Here is a 17,358-nt window from a genome sequence, read left to right on the forward strand (position 1 = left end):
AGGTTCCTTTCAGTCCCTGACAGAGATAATCAAGTCATTTTTTCTCTCACTTCCGCATGACAACCAGGGGAAGATGTGTGACGTGTTTGTACAGTCCCAAGTGCCAAGGCCTTTTATAGAGAGTATCTTGAAGAGAGACATAGCTTCTTGGAAATTTCACTTTTTCCAGAAAATGGGCTGTAAAAAGAGTTATGTTTCACTTAGAGAAATAATTAAACCTGTTTTAGAAACTAGAAGGTGTTTTATATCCAAAGGTAATAAATAATATGCATATTGTACGAGCAAGAATTGAGTACGAGGCCGTTTGAAATGGGCACCTTTTTTCTGGCTACTCAATAATTTCCCTTGCAGCCATAACAGGTTAAAGTACTGGACAGCTTTGTGACATCAAATGGATTTTGGTGGTCAAGATGTTTTGGTATCTGTACTGATGGCGCAAAAGCCATGACAGGGAGACATAGTGAAGTGGTAACACGCATGCAAGCAGTTGCTCCCAACGCCACTTGGGTACAATGCAGCATCCACCGAGAGGCTCTTGCTGCCAAGGGAATGCCTGACAGCTTGTAAGACATTTTGGACACTACAGTGAAAATGGTTAACTTGCCCCTGAACAAGCCTCTGAACTCTTGTGTATTTTCTGCACTAAGCAATGATATGGGCAGTGACCATGTAACACTTTGACAACATACAGAAGTGTTCTGGTTATCAAGGGGCAAAGTATTGACCCGTTTTTTTTTAAATTGAGAGACGAGCTTAAAGTTTTCTTTACAGACCATAATTTTCACTTGTCTGACCGCTTGCATGATGATGAGTTTCTCACATGACTAGCCTATCTGGGTGATGTTTTTCTCGCCTGAATGATCTGAATCTTGGATTACAGGGACTCTCTGCAACTATATTCAATGTGCGGGACAAAATTGAGGCTATGATTAAGAAGTTGGAGCTCTGCATTAACAAGGACAACACACAGGTCTTACCATCATTGTATGATTTTTTTGTGTGCAAATGAACTCAAGCTTACGGACAATGTCAAATGTGATATAGCGAAGCAGCTGAGTGAGTTGGGTGCGCAAATACGCAGGTACTTTTCCGAAACGGATAACACAAACAACTGGATTCGTTATCCCTTTCATGCTCTGCCTCCAGTCCACTTACCGATATCTGAACAAGAGAGCCTCATYGAAATTGCAACAAGCGGTTCCGGGAAAATTTTATTCAATCAGAAGCCACTGCCATATTTCTGGATTGGGCTGCGCTCAGAGTATCCTGCCTYGGMAAATCCCGCTGTTAAGACACTGATGCCTTTTGCAACCAGTACCTATGTGAGAGTGGATTCTCGGCCCTCACTAGCATGAAAATTATTTAAGAGTGAGACTCTCCAATACAACTCAACATTGCAGAGTTATGTGCATCCTTTCAAGCACACCCTTCTCATTAACATGTGGTTAATTTTCAATGAACAAATAAGGTTTTAAATGTAAGATGGTTAAATAAAGAGCAAAGTTATTGATTGTTATTATATTATTATTTGTGCCCTGGTCCTATAAGAGCTCTTTGTCACTTCCCACGAGCCGGGTTGTGACAAAAACGTACACTCATTCTTATGTTTAATAAATGTATCGTATAGTGTGTGTGTAGCAGGCTTACAATGATGGCAAAAAACAACATTTGAGCATGCGCTGACCCTGGTGCTAAAGGGGGTACGCAGCTGGAGGATGAATGTTTGAAGGGGTACGGGACTATAAAAAGTTTGGGAACAACTGCTCTACACTATACTTGCTTGTTTTGTTACAAACTGAAATGGGGCGAACAATTCGAATTTTAGCAACCAGGAAATGGCAGGGCGATTTCTGCATATTGCATCTTTAAGGCTGAGCTCTATCTTAGTTTTTTTCTTATCTTTGTCTGTACCAGACCAGAGGAACATTAACATTGATCTTTCTTTATGCAATCATAGAATTAAAAACTGATCGATAGTCAATCACCATAGCGACTATATCACTGCATGACTGTCACATCCCTATACCAAACACAGATTTGTAAGGCTAAGTGGGAGGCATTCCACCCATTTACATTTTTTCTTACCAATTTGAAAGATAACATTGAATAAATGTATTTTGTAACTAAWCTCAGAGCCAAATACTGTATAATGGYTCTGAAGAATATGTGACAAGACTGTCCCCTAGTGGTGATCAGAGACAGGATAACAATTCAACTACTGCTTGAATCACACCTGACCCAAAATACTGCTCCTTGACAAACAGATTTGGGACTACACAGAAGCTGCAGTGTTGTCATAGTGCAAGCAGAAGTTAACCAAAGCATCAGGTATAACACTGTGTGTAATACGAGGATAGGCTGGCTCTGTATTAACCATCCCGCAATCAGAGACCACAAAGAGGTCATTCATTGTACTGGCCTATTAAAAATAGTTTTGGGCTATGGTTTTTGAGTCCAGCTTCAGGCCTGTTGTCTGTTTGAATATTTATTTTGTACTGTTTATTTATATGCACGGATGTATTGTGATTTATCTGACATCAAACAGAACCACCATAATGTTCCCTCTCTTCCATACCATTCCCATCCTCGCCATCAACTCCCACCATGGAAATTGCTTTGACGCTGCTGGACTCTTAAATTCGGTACTTAGAAGTTTACAGACGACAATGTATCAACATCATTCAGCCGTGAGAATGTGTTGGTGAATTGATTGATAACATCAATACGATAAATCAAGGTTTACTTTGTGAAACAAAAAGAAACAAATCAAATGTATTTGTCACATGCTCTGAATAAAATTAGATTTCATTYGTTTATTTTTGTTTCACAAAATAAACATTGATTTATCGTACCTGAATATCAATCAAATACTTCCCTTGACCTCAGTCAGATGACTTGTGTGTAGATGAGCATTAAAATCAATCACACATGTACACACACATACAGTCAAAATCCTGCTTTTTCTGCCTAATCATTCAGCCAAGAGTCTAGTTGGGTGCTGAGAGKAATGGCCCCCCTACTCAGCCTCTGTGGGGGTGGCAATGTGCAATCTATGGTACGTCAAAAAACACACTTCAGACAAGACCTAGCAAGTCTTCTTCCTTACCTTCCTCAACCTTACATTTATCAACTCCACTGACGCACAATCAAAACGAGAACCAAATTAATTATTCAGCAAACCATAGCACATAGATCCCAATACCAAGTGGACACCCATTCTTGTAACTCAGACTTGTGCACAAATCTCCCACAGATCTTCAGTTCAATCAGGTTATGTGAGCCAGATCTTAAACCCATGAACAGTACCTRTGAAAAACGATGCACTATTCTGTTTTGGAATGAATTTAGCCGTTTCTATTTTCACATATGCTTATTTATGAGGTTAAGATGGTGGTTCAGAGGGACTCACCTTGGGCCACTTGGGGTTGAGTAGACAGGCCTTGACAGCGTCGTCCAGGGAAGCCTGGTAGCGTCCCAATTTGAGAAGGGCTGCTGAGCGGTTGCTGTAGAGGATGCAGTTCTGTGGGTCGGCTCGCAGGGCGTCGCCATAGAGACTCACGGCAGTCTGGAAGTCACCACGTTGGCAGGCCTCATTGCTCTGCTGAACTCTCTCCATGAACTCTGCCTTGTTGAGGCCACATCGGCCCCCTTCCTCTTCAGCTTCACGCTGCGCAGCTCTGCCCACTGTCCGGGAGCCGAAAATTGAAAACTGGAGATAGAGGGCAAAGAGGTGGAGAAGTTCCATAATGAGGAAGGTTGAAAATGATAACCTTATAGAGTGAGGCAGATCAAAAGCATTGCAAAGTGAAATCATTAAACAACATTTAAAGAGGGAGATGAGAGCAGAAATTAAATAGTTTTCTGCTTTTACAGAGGATTTGGGTATAATATAAACACTAAGACAGAACTTGTCCTATCATTGATTCAGCCCATTTCAAAGCCATGTTTGCAGACCAGCATAAACCCCTGACTCAGCATTAAATAAACAAAGTCAATATCTTCAGGCAGTAGTTCACTATAAACCAACTAAAGATTTAGTATTACACCATTACCATTGCAGATCCCCAAAATACAGCTTTGTTTAGGTAGCAGAGGAGATCCAAGTCTTATTAGAAAATGACTAGTACGGAAATGTTGTGTCAGCTGACCAGAGATGTTTTGTTAAGCATTATTCTATGACAAAACCCTCTGGGTTGTCCATCTGATGGAGCAACTTCCACAATACTTCAGTCATACCACACCTCCTCCARCTGAATTCTGGGATAGCGCCGGCCTCCGGCCTGGTAATTACTTCCAGAGGTTGAGAGAGTGAAAGGGTAACACAGGAGGAAGGATAGATGTTGGCTATGAGTGAACTACAGTCAACATCACACTATTGTGGAAAGTGTGGTTTTGCTATTCTTTACTTTCCATCCTTTCCCTCTGAAAAGTTAATTACTGCAATTACAGCATCACTTAGGGCAGTAAAAATGCAACAGAACTCTGATCTGAACAAACCCTACGCTAAATACTATCTGCTGTTAAATGTCCTCCTTCGCTATGTGTTGTTTGTTTTGCATGCCGCCTTTGAGTGTTACAACTGGAGAGAAAGCATGTTGTAGTAGGATAAATCATSGGATTGGGGTAAATCTAGGCTAATTGGGAGTGTGCATAGCTGGTGCAGCCACCCACTGGTAAGGAAATGGTTTAAGATAAGAGCTGGTTATGATCTAAGAATGCACATCAACCATTGGTAAATAACAGACTGGGTCCTGGTGTGGTTTGGGGGGGCACTTTTTTTGCTGCTTGGGTGCATGTGTTTGTCAATGCATTTGTGTTGTGAGCTTGTACATGAGAGTGTTTCTCTGAGTAACTAAGGGGGGGAAGGGGGGGTGGACAACTGGAAGCTGTGGAGTCAGATTTAAACACTTAGTCATCATCATCGGAGGCGGATTGGCAGGTTTGCGTTCAAATCTAGTGACATCAAAAATAATACTGATGACAAATAACATCTGCTGTCATTCTATTCATATCAACCACTTTGGCTGATGGATGTGTGAGTGAAGGTCCCCTCTGTGATCTAGACTACACTCTTGGAAAAAAGGCTTATGTTGTCCCCATAGGAGAACCCTTTTTGGTTCAAGGCAGAACTCTTTTGGGTTCCTTGTAGAACGCTCTGTTGAAGGGCTGTAAATGAAACCCAAAAGGGGTCTACATAAAACCAAAAGGGTTATAACTGGAACCAAACAGGGTTCTTCAAAATGGTTATCTTATGGGTAAACCATAGAACTCTTTTTTTCTAAGAGCGTAGGGTACGTTCTGATCTCTGGCCTGTCACATCCTGAGGTATCTGTGTGGGCACTACACTGGGCAGGAAGGGTGGCGATTGAGGGAGAGAGAGCTGAGTTAATGAAGAGCCTAAACTCCTAGGGGTCCCTATAGAGCAGATGGGGAAAACTCCCTAACATGTAATTCACAAGGACTGCAGAACAGAACGAGAGAAAAAACACACACACAGGTGGACACAAATGCACAACAGGAATCAGTGAGAGACATCTATTCAAATATCATGGTAAGTAACACCAGAGCACCAGTGTGGTGGTTTATGCCTTCTGACCAAAATAAAAACATGCCACATGCCACATGCCAGCAATCACTTGATCTGCAACAAGTTACAGGGCATGAAAACTGGAGGGTTTATGCATTATTTGCCATTAGTATAAGAATAACATTTAATTTTAAGAGATTATGATAATTCCATAGCTGATAAATGTTGCAAGTAGGATCAAGGGTCCCACATGCATATRGCTCACTGACACTGTTTCTACATTGTATTAACATTGAAAGATATGCAGTGTATAAATAAATATATACATCTTRTAAAAATATATACATTAATAAATATACRAATCTATGATTATTAAAGAGAATAGGCCTACTTACAAATGTTACCTGCCTGGAGTTTCAGTACTTAAATTAAAAGATTTCCAAATTAACTCACAATAGCCCTGCATAGGCCTACATCATACTACAATACTGGGATAGTGAAATGGATTAMACAGAATTAGGTTTAATTCATTAAATTAGTAACAATGTTTGTAACAATGTTTCCCTGCATCACCCGTGTAATAACTTTGTAAAAAGTTTCCCTGCACTGTAGTTAAAATACCACTGTATTGTAAAGTGGGACAGGTCTCGAATTCTGATTTGCAGCATTGATAGCGTCATTCAGGATGTTGTTCGATACCATCGTTATCGTTGACACGGCATCCTTTTGTTTAAAAGCTGACTGTCGACTCGCTTCATCTGTAGCCTAATRGCTAAGCATGACTGGAAAATCGATAGAGTTTATGACGTTCTTGCAGTGACCATATCCAGTCGACAGAGCAAAAGTGAACGTGATTGTTATTTGAAAACGACTCACTAACAAAATGAACTAGTATGGTAGGCCATATATTTTTTAAGTCATATCACTTTACAGCAGTTTTGTGCTCTTGTTTGTTTACCTTTTCCTTTAAAGTTGCTTGCTTCTCCATCCTGTGTGTATGTAGGTTACTTGGCTTCTGCAACGGGCTTTTCTCATCCCATGATAAACGCCACTAAATGTAATGCAAAGTTATTTTTTTTACCACCAACAAGTCTTCAATTCTTTCCAAAGTCTGTCGGTTTTAGTCAAATAGTCGAGAAACTGTAAAAATGTAACCTTAAACGTGGTTTGTTTGCGTTCTAGAGAAACTTTTCTCAAGGAAAGTGCGCCATGTTGTCAAATTCTTGTTCCTTTTTTTCTCGCCTTAACCCTGTTGCCATAGCGGATTTCAGTGGAGCAGACGTATATTGAGCCAGTTTTATTGAATAGGCAGCCAGCCCAGCTAGCACATTTGGTTCCTTAGAAGTTGTAGGAACGTCAGTATTTGGTTTCCCATTTGTCCTGGGAACAAAGCCATACGTTTCCTGACCGGTAAAACTTAACCTTTTTATTTTAAATTTTGCCTGTTCTGGGAACGTATATTTTTTAGGTTGCAGGGAGATTCTGAGAATGTTTTACTATGGTTCCTTGAAAGTTTTTCCTGGGAGGTTTTATTAAAGTTCTTTGAATGGAAATTAATTAAATAACATTCACAGAACATGTTTCAATAAGACTTAATAACACTGCTAGCTTAGTTTAACTGTTTTGAAATCCAAGCACAGATAGAACACATATCATTTCAATTGCTTAGGCATTAATCATGCAAACACATTCCTTTTTTATAGTGGCATAGCATCAGTGAGATTCAAACCTATGATTTTCTGTTTCCTATCTCTAGAATTATACAACTGTGCCACCAGGATGAAGCTAGCATTCCATGTTTTTATTTTTTACTCATACAAAGCATTAATTTTAGTCTATTCAAACAGACCCCAACAAGCACTCTTTAAGAACACACTTAAATATATATATATATATATATATATATATATATATATATATATATATATATATATATATATATATATATATTTAACCTTTATTTCACTAGGCAAGCCACTTAACAAGATAGAGGATAGACAGAGTTTTGTTTATATTGAGAACAGAATGTATGTTTTTAAATAACATTATTCTAACGTTCTCTGAACATTAATAAAGTTTTCTTACATTTTTATAATGGAAAGTTGTCTTAATGTTCTCAGAACAATTTGGGAACATTACTTTAAATAGAACCTTGAGGAAACCTGTAGGAAACGTTATTCTGAAGTATTGAAATTCCCACAGAAGAATGTTGTTTCTTAAACGTTCTCATAATGTGAGAACGAGACAAAATAGAACCAAGTGGAAACCTGTAGGAGACGTTATGCTGAAGCACTGAAATTCCCACAGGACAACGTTGTTTCTTAATGTTCTCTGAACTATTTGAGAACATTCCCAGTGTAGAACATTACCAATATTGAAATGAAATGTAACCATGTTTAAACATTTAGGAAACCTTCTGTTAAAGTAAGGAAATACCAAGAAAATTCCTTAAATGTGCTGAGAATGTTCCAAAGCCAAGCAACTATCCTGCACCATTCCCAGAAAGTTGTGGGAAGGTTGTAGGCTATGAAAAATAACCATAGGACAACCACACTCTCACCAAGCTCTAAGAAACATATTGTTCTCAGAACATTATGTGCTAGCAGGGAGGCTACCTAGTGACAGTGGGGAGTTTGCCTACCATGTCTTCATTCCCTACACCTGTGTTTGTATTTGTTTAATGTGTGCTATTTATTCTAATCTAAACCACGTTGATCTTGAATATATAAAGAGTCTTCAATACTCTGTGGAATGTTACTACTTCCTTCTCACTCTTGATTGGCCTACCCTCAGTGGAAATGCTCTTCGAGAGACAGATTTTTTACCATGGCCAGCAACGCTTCTCAATACGTACTGAATACGTACTGAATATGTGTTGAATTGTTCAATGTCCCCATGCATGCCGGACAGTTCAATACTTTCTGCCATTCCCTGTAGAGTTTTTTGACAGTATTATATTGAGGAATTTCCATGCATATCGGCATAGCTAGCCTATAGCAGAGGTGGGGGGGTATTATTTTGGGGTTAAAAAACACTCCAGGGCACGGAAACCGAGCCCAGGTCACTCTTGAACGTCTACAACTGTATACAAAGTATGTAGAAATTATAATGGACCTAAAAGTTTTCAAATAACTTCCCTTTTTCTGGGCCGCAAATTGATTTTGACAAACAAATCATTCCGGGAAAAAATCTGTGCGGCCCACAGCTGAAATTTGAAATCCCAATGTGGCCCTCGAGACAAAATTATTGCCCACCCCTGCCCTATAGCCTACTGGCCTATGTTGCAGGAACCTAAGGAGCCTAGAATTGACCCTTTCAATGTAAATAGCCTGCCACTCGAAGTTGTGCTCCTCATGGGAAATAGTTCATAGGCCTTTTTTCCTTTGTATACTATCCTATATCATATTTTATGTTACATTTTAGTAGTTTAGCAAAGCAACTTACAGTAGTGAATGCATACATTTATATGTAATATTGTTGTCCACTATCCACATTTCAAATTGTCTATATTTACGCATGCATAGCCTATTTGCTTTTGGGCATAGTTTTGAAAAATATGTTTATTTGTGTATGTTGAGTATATTCAACACGCGTGGGCCTACGTACTATGCCCATAATAAACTYAAATTATGTCCCATCAATACCGTCTCAGCACTCCGTTATTTAATCTCCAGTGGATAAAGTACACTGGCCACCAGAGGACGCTGCCAAAATACGTGTAGACCTGTCGTAGATGTCTCTGTCCTGAGCCTGGACTCGCTCTCTCAATGTGCCATCCTGTGTGTTAACTGCATTGACACAACTTCAAGATAAAGATAGAATTGGGCTATATGATAGTCCTAAACATTTATAAAATAAGCCTAATATAAAAGGGCTTTGAATAAAGATATGCCTCCACATAGCCTATGTTGCAAATTCCATGATAACGCAGACAACGCACGCTGTGCGACCGCAACTTGCTCCAGGTAACACTCCATTATCTAAATCGGCACTATCTGTCCTAATGTCTGGACGTAAACACTTGAGAAAAAGATTAGGTTAACATCTTAGTTTAGATTCAGATTATGACTCTGACCAGTTTAGTTCACAACGTTCAGATGTCTAGGCTACTCAGCTCACTGAGTTCAGACATTTAGGCTGCACATGTGCAGTAATACATTACACATAATCATTTTAAAAGTAGACAAAAATCAGATTGAACATTTATTTTCATTAATTGTTAATGGAACAGTTTGCGATCTGTATGCTTCTGGACTTTCCTATATTGAAACCGATAGCCTATATGATGCGTGACACCGTTGGGTATTGCGCGCACTACACAATCATGGAGAGATCACAAAGAGATACATTGTAGATCACATTTTGTTTTAGGTCTATTGGTGTCATTACAAGTGTAGCCTAKAATATACAATCAGTCAGCAACTTTTACACAGCCCTATTGTTTTATCAAATGTCCTCACCATGGGGACAGTATTTGACAGAATGCACATCATTGGCAGTGATTGTTTATATTTTGTCCTCTGACCATGAACCTCTCCAGACGCACGTGAAGTGTGTGGCTTTTACCTAGTTCGAACTGCACATAACGAGTTGTGATTTTAGACATTGATCACGTTTCCAACAACATGTTTATTTTTTTCTAGTTCATCGACAGAGACTCATACATTTTATTCTGAGACAGGAAAGGCTTTGTCGAAGACTACATTAATGTGCGTAATCGTTGAATAACCTAGCGTAGAAGGGCTGTCATTTCACCATTATGACAATTTTCAGTTGTTATTTGATAGAATATAATAACTTTATTTCAATGTTTGTATTTAGATGTACATGCATAACTTTAAAGATAATGCATGGTCTAAAATATGTTGGTGCTATGTGTTTGAAATTAGTTAAATAGTGTCCAGCAATGCATTTCTAAATAGCATGATATATAGTCTATTTAACTTTGATATTTTGCAATGGGCTATTTTACTGTGAGTTGTCCATCCAGACAGCGATATTACGGTTCATACGGATCATTGATTCATTTATTGTCAGCAAAAATGTCTGTGAATATACTTGTTATACTGCATATCCTTGCGGGAGCAAATGTCATGTTGACGACGATTTAAACCTGCCGGATCCGGCTTAGAGTCGGATCAGGCAGGTTTGAGTTGTCAACATGACATTTGCTGCGGCTGAGCAGATTCCACTCGTGGATATGACACAGTCGAACCCACCGCTTTTGGTAGTGCGGTGCAGAGTCAAAATAGTTGCGACTCTTTTGGCAATGCCGATGGTGTGGATCCCTGCAACAAGCCAGAGCAAAGGACACAGTGTAAAAATTGTCTACATGCAACATTTATCTATAGACTGACTGACTGACTGACCAAAATTTTGACCTCATGATTAAATTATTAGTGGAGTAGTCAATAACGTGCGTAAAATGTCAATACAACTAAAGCAAGGGACATAAAAGCAAGATACACAACCGTGTATTTGTGAATAAAAGCTTTCCTTTTTGTATTGGGTATTCTCCTACTATAGGAAGTGGAAATAAGTCGAGTATAACGTTGTTTCCATTATACAAATTCTGAGCATCATAATTTTAGCATCTGTTTGGTCTATTACATACTGAAGGCCTGGCATGATGTAAGTTCAGGTGCCCATTTAAGAGTTATGATACAGTTCCTATAGGCCCAGCAACTCTAAATATAATGTATCTTAATTAATATGCAGGACAGTTACAAAATAAATTAATTTCCAAAGATATATCTGTTTCATTATAATAAAGCCCTATTTTGCTGAAATTTTGAGGTCAAGGTGATCAATATTAGTTAATGAAATTGACCACATCACCTTGGTATCTTAAATCAATACATTTGACAGAAATATACAATATATTATTTTGTCTTATACTTAGGCCTACTTATTAGAGGAAAAGGGGGTCAAATTCCTTATTCGGTGGCATAAGGTCTTACATCCCCACCTGTCTAGTCTAAAGGAATTCGGGGTGTTGTGACAGCGGAGGAGTGCCCAATGGTGATTGGTTGCAGAGGGAGGTCGTTGCTGCCTAGCCCTCTACTGTAGGTATAAATCCACCTACTAGTTCTCATCAGGGAAAACTCTACTGGAACTGTCTAGTGTCCCACTGTACCTGACTTTGGAGAAGTTAGCATTTTACTCTAAAACAGAAGTCTACTAAGGTAAAGTAAAATGTTTTGAAAATTATTCTTGCTTTGAATGTCTTGGTCTTAAAACCTGAAACAGATGTGCTTGTTTGAATTATTCATATTTTCTGTTTATAGTGTCAGTGATTTTATACATTGTAAGTGCATTGAAAGAAAATTATGATAATACAGAAGTAATTTGTAGTAAGAAATCGTAATGTAATTAATTATGCTATTATAAGCACCTGTCTGGTTGTTATAAGACACATTTACCACCAGTTGTTTTTCAGTATTCATCCCTAAGTTTGTATTATGTCTTAGATAGATTGGCAGTCTACTCCCTTGCTTGCTTGTATATAGGTTGATGTTTATCTTCTTTCTGTAGTGCTAATATAGTGATATTGAACTCAACCTTTAATGAGGGTGATGTTCATTGATATGGAGCTCTTCCTCGAATGCTTGTATCCACTGCTGATCATTGTGAATAAACACTAAGTGCACAGTTATATATWTTTTTTTKGGGGGGGTTATCCATTGTTTTTAGTAAGGTATATAATTATTGAAATGTATTGAATTAATTGTGTGTACGTATTCATTGTTCACACTTGGAACAGAGATTAATTCCTCAACTTGTCTGTTCTCAGCTAGAGAAATGAAGAACCCACAGGAGAGCGCTCTTCACGTGGCCACCCCATTGAGGGAGAGCCTTGCCCTAACCAAAGTGGCAGGCACCTCTGTCTATCTGAAGCTTGACTCATCCCAGCCCACAGGATCCTTCAAAATCAGGGGCATTGGACACCTTTGCAAGACAGTGAGTGAATCACCCATATCTACAGCTTAGGCTCATGAGTTAGGAGAGGGAAAGGATGTGGGTGGAGGGAGGGTGTGCTTGTGATAAGACTGGGTGATGGTGTTACATAATAGGTTGTGCTAGTACGCAGCAAATCAGTAGTGGGTTGGGGGTGTGGATGGTGAGGGGGATTGTGTATATATATAGCATGTTCCCAGTAGGACCAGTCCAGACCAGTTTGAGGTCAGTCCAAGTCTGAACACCGGGTTATCATGGCAATGCGGGGGGGGGGTAGTATTTTTTATGTGGGGTCCTTGAGCTCTTCTCGTAAAGGGAAACAGAACTGTGAGTCATGTCATGTGCTCATTGTTGTCTTTCAGTGGGCCAAGCGAGGCTGCGAGAGATTCGTCTGCTGTTCAGGTGAGCAACCGATCACAGCCTTACCTTGAAATCACCATTACATTTTTTATCACAACACAAGAAGCGTAACATTATCTCAGAATTCCATAAGCTTATGGGCTCTTTCAGACAAGCACTCTCTGTATAGTATCCATTTTCCTAAAGTGGCCGATGTCATTGCTCCATCACAGGAGGAAATGCTGGTATGGCGGCTGCCTACTCTGCCCGTAAGCTTGGTGTACCTGCCACCATCGTCGTTCCCAGTGTCACCCCCAAACCAACAGTGGAGAGGCTGAGGGACGAGGGCGCCAATGTGGTGATTCATGGCAAGGCGCTGAATGAGAGCATTGAATATGGACAACAGCTTGTGGCCAACAACCCTGGATGGATCTTCATCTCTCCTTTTGATGACCCTCTCATCTGGTGAGTGACAGATGCCATATTCAATACACTTCCGCAACATCAGTGTTGCTCTATTCTCTGTGTGTGTAATCTTAGTCATAGTAAGAGTGTTTTCCATGAAATTATGAGGAAAGCTGATTGGCAGAATGGAGCAGGATATCTTATCATGCAATTTTGTGCTGGTGTTAACAAGAGGAGGGATTTCAGATCATTTAATCCGACAAGGTTACTGAACCCTTTTTGGCAGACAGATATTTCTGGTTTATTTCATAGCCAAACACTAATTATACACCTCAGCTGAATACACTTCATTGTTATCAGCAGCATTATAATGTAACCTGCAGCCTATGTCTTTTCATGAACAATTTACAACGTAGATCAGTTTGAAAGATAGCTAGTGTTCCATTCCAGCCAGCATAGAACGCTGTATACAAAGCAGATTCTAAGGACTGTTTTGCTATGCGTCATGACATGCTTTGTGAATGAAAACTGAAAACTCACTTTTTCAATGTCTTTTCAATGTGTGTGTAGGGAGGGCCATATGTCTCTGGTGAAGGAGCTGGAGTCCGAGCTGCAGGAGAAGCCTGGTGCAATGGTGTTGTCTGTTGGCGGTGGAGGCCTCATGAACGGGGTTGTTGAAGGACTGCGCCGTGCCGGCTGGAACGATGTTCCAGTCATAGCTATGGAAACTGTGGGGGCACACAGTCTCAATGCTGCTATGAAGGCTGGGAAGTTGATCACTCTGCCTGAGATCACAAGGTAAGAGTCACCCACACACTGAGAGACCAGAGTCACTGAAACATTACAGCCAAACAGTCATATTTTAGCACAAAAAGGCGATCCCTGTGCACAACAACAATTCTATCATTTTCAACTCCACAGCATTGCCACCACGTTGGGCCTGACAAGAGTATCTGCACAGACCCTGAAACTTGCTGGTGAACACACAGTTTACTCCGAGCTGGTCACAGACCAGGAGGCTGTCAAAGCTGTCGAGCGCTTTGTTGGTGAGTATAACATAACGTAGGCTACAGCTGTGTAGAGGGTCATATGATTACTATACCTAGACATGCCCACAAGCCTCTCTGACACTAAATTCCTCTTTCTCCCTCCTCCTCCAGACGATGAGAAGGTCCTAGTGGAGCCTGCGTGTGGTGCTGCCCTGGCAGCTGTGTACTGTGACATCATCCCCAGACTGCAGAAGGAGGGCAAGCTGGCGCGGGACCTGGGACCTGTGGTGATCGTGGTGTGTGGAGGCAACAACATCAGCATGAAACAGCTCCAGAAACTGAAGAAGCAGCTGGGCATGTCATCTAGCTAGACAGACAGACATGTTTGCGTCCTGCTTATCCTTTCTCCATCACTCCATTCCTCTATTAACCCGATCCTTCCAGTTGCAGCTCCCCTACTCCATTGGGTACTACCAATAAGGGCATTCGAACAGGTTCATGAACTCCATGGGGCCAAATCATTCCAGACAGTGTGCAGTATAGGCCTACTCTTGAACTCCTGAAAGGGGCTGACTGACTGAAGAATTAACTGACTATGGATTCATCAATAGCCTAATGCTAAGGTAGATACGTATTGATAGGCATACAGATAATCTACTATTCTGGCAGTAGTAGTCTTTGAATTGAATAACTTAGATCCACAGGCAGCTGGTGGCACCTTAATTGGGGAGGACGGTTTCATAGTAATGGCTGGAACGGAATCAATGGAATGGTATCGAACACAAAACACATGGTTTCTATGTGCTTGATAACATTCCATTGACTCCATTCCAGCCATTATTATGAACCGTCCTCCCCTCAGCATCCTCCTGTGCCTAGATCCCTCCAACTCAAATCTGAACCTCGAAGCCAGTTCCACTGCTTTTTTAAAATTATTATTCCCCTCTAATCAGGGATTGATTTAGACCTGGGACACCAGGTGGGTGCAGTGAATTATCCGGTATAACTGAAAGCCAGCAGTAGTCCAGACCTCGTAGGTTAAGAGTTGAATACCTCTGACCTAGATGATTAACTTCTTGGGTTAAAGTTAACCAAGTAGAGTTGTATTGTTGTTTGTATTTAGCATGTTTTATGTTCATGCAAAATATACCTTTGGTTGTATTTTCTTCTCCCTCTTTTGTACTGTATGAGTGATATTTAAAAATAAATTATATTTATTTTTTCCTGAATATCCTGTCTGGAACACCTTTTCTTATAATCGGTTATAATTAGATGCATTTTTAATTGGCCAGTCATATGGTTCACTGCAGGTCAGGGGATCAATCCTAAAGATGATATATTGAAGCACTCAGCATTTGAAGGTTTGACATATCACCGACCTATCCATGACCACCACTGTGAAGACAAGTGCTTTTTTAAACCGGTTATCGTTGCTATACCAAAATAACACCATACCATGCCAGATTGACTTTGCTAATAACCATGGCAGGTAAAATTGAATTACAGTGTAATTACATTCAGTCTTATAAAGAGAAATCTGGTGATATCTGGTCACAACCAGTTCTGGTATGACATAACAAAAGCGTCTAGTAAGAAGGCATGTTACACTGCAAAACTATTTTGACAAGTCTAGCTTAAAAGTTATGATAATCAATATTATCTTATTGATCATCTTGACAAGTCAGGATTTGGTTCAGGTGTCTTCTAAGATCCCTACATTTTCAGGGTCATAAAACCCTTATAAATGACCAGCTTGAATGGAGAGTTTTCCTGATGCCCTTGATAAGCCAAATTTATCGAAATAGTGTAGTCTGCCCATTGAATATACAGTTGAAGTCGGAAGTTTACATACACCTTAGCCAAATACATTTAAACTCAGTTTCACACAATTCCTGACATTTAATCATAGTAAAAATTCCCTGTCTTAGGTCAGTTAGGATCACCACTTTATTTTAAGAATGTAAAATGTCAGAATAATAGTAGAGAGAATTATTTATTTGTTCAATCACATTCCCAGGGGGTTCATAAGTTTACATACACTCAATTAGTATTTGGTAGCATTGCCTTAAATTGTTTAACTTGGGTCAAACGTTTCGGGTAGCCTTCCACAAGCTTCCCACAATAAGTTGGGTGAATTTTGGACCATTCCTCCTGACAGAGCTGGTGTAACTGAGTCAGGTTTGTAGGCCTCCTTGCTCGCAAGCACTTTTTCAGTTCTGCCCAGACATTTTCTATAGGATTGAGGTCAGGGCTTTGTGATGGCCACTCCAATACCTTGACTTTGTTGTCCTTAAGCCATTTTGACACAACTTTGGAAGTATGCTTGGGGTAATTGTCCATTTGGAAGACCCATTTGCGACCAAGCTTTAACTTCCTGACTGATGTCTTGAGATGTTGCTTCCATATATCCACATAATTTTCCTACCTCATGATGCCATCTATTTCGTGAAGTGCACCAGTCCCTCCTGCAGCAAAGCACCCCCACAACATGATGCTGCCACCCCCGTGCTTCACAGTTGGGATGGTGTTCTTCGGCTTGCAAGCGTCCCCCTTTTTCCTCCAAACATAACGATGGTCATTATGGCCAAACAGTTCTTATTTTTGTTTCATCAGACCAGAGGACATTTCTACAAAAAGTACTATCTTTTTTATGACGGTTTTGGAGCGACTTCTGGAGTGGCTTCTTGGAGTGGCTTCTTCCATGCTGAGCGGCCTTTCAGGTTATGTCGATATAGGAACTGTACCCGTTTCCTCCAGCATCTTCACAAGGTCCTTTGCTGCTGTTCTGGGATTGATTTGCACTTTTCGCACTAAAGTACGTTCATCTCTAGGAGACAGAATGCGTCTCCTTCCTGAGCGGTATGACGGCTGTGTGGTCCCATGGTGTTTCTACTTGCGTACTATTGTTTGTACAGATGAACGTGGTACCTTCAGGCGTTTGGAAATTGCTGCCAAGGATGAATCAGACTTGTGGAGGTCTAAATTTTTTTCTGAGGTCTTGGCTGATTTCTTTTGATTTTCCCATGATGTCAAGCAAAGAGGCACTGAGTTTGAAGGTAGACCTTAAAATACATCCACAGGTACACCTCCAATTGGCTTCTAAAGCCATGAAATCATTTTCTGTAATTTTCCAAGCTGTTT

At 40.2% G+C, this 17,358-nt stretch overlaps 1 protein-coding gene and 1 pseudogene across 2 annotated transcripts; one reads left to right on the top strand and one right to left on the bottom strand.

The window, feature by feature from the left end:
* The window catches only part of LOC111974036 (tetratricopeptide repeat protein 28-like), a 378,056-nt pseudogene extending 371,248 nt beyond the window's left edge, over window positions 1–6,808 (bottom strand).
* LOC111974151 (L-serine dehydratase/L-threonine deaminase-like) lies at window positions 6,301–15,446 on the top strand. 2 transcript variants are annotated; one of them, XM_024001773.2, is made up of 7 exons: window positions 6,301–6,423; window positions 12,321–12,487; window positions 12,847–12,886; window positions 13,057–13,288; window positions 13,799–14,026; window positions 14,150–14,274; window positions 14,389–15,446. In XM_024001773.2, the coding sequence occupies exons 2-7, from the start codon at window positions 12,329–12,331 to the stop codon at window positions 14,586–14,588; spliced, it is 984 nt and encodes a 327-aa protein (XP_023857541.1). In that variant the 5' UTR covers window positions 6,301–6,423; window positions 12,321–12,328; the 3' UTR covers window positions 14,589–15,446. The 2 variants fall into 2 exon arrangements, with proteins under 2 accessions (XP_023857541.1, XP_023857540.1); XM_024001772.2 differs by lacking the exon at window positions 6,301–6,423 and adding an exon at window positions 11,607–11,712.
* The last annotated feature ends 1,912 nt before the right edge of the window (window positions 15,447–17,358 follow it).

This window comes from Salvelinus sp. IW2-2015, linkage group LG15 (assembly GCF_002910315.2).
Source record: "Salvelinus sp. IW2-2015 linkage group LG15, ASM291031v2, whole genome shotgun sequence".
In the NCBI taxonomy this organism is placed as follows: Eukaryota; Metazoa; Chordata; class Actinopteri; order Salmoniformes; family Salmonidae; genus Salvelinus; species Salvelinus sp. IW2-2015.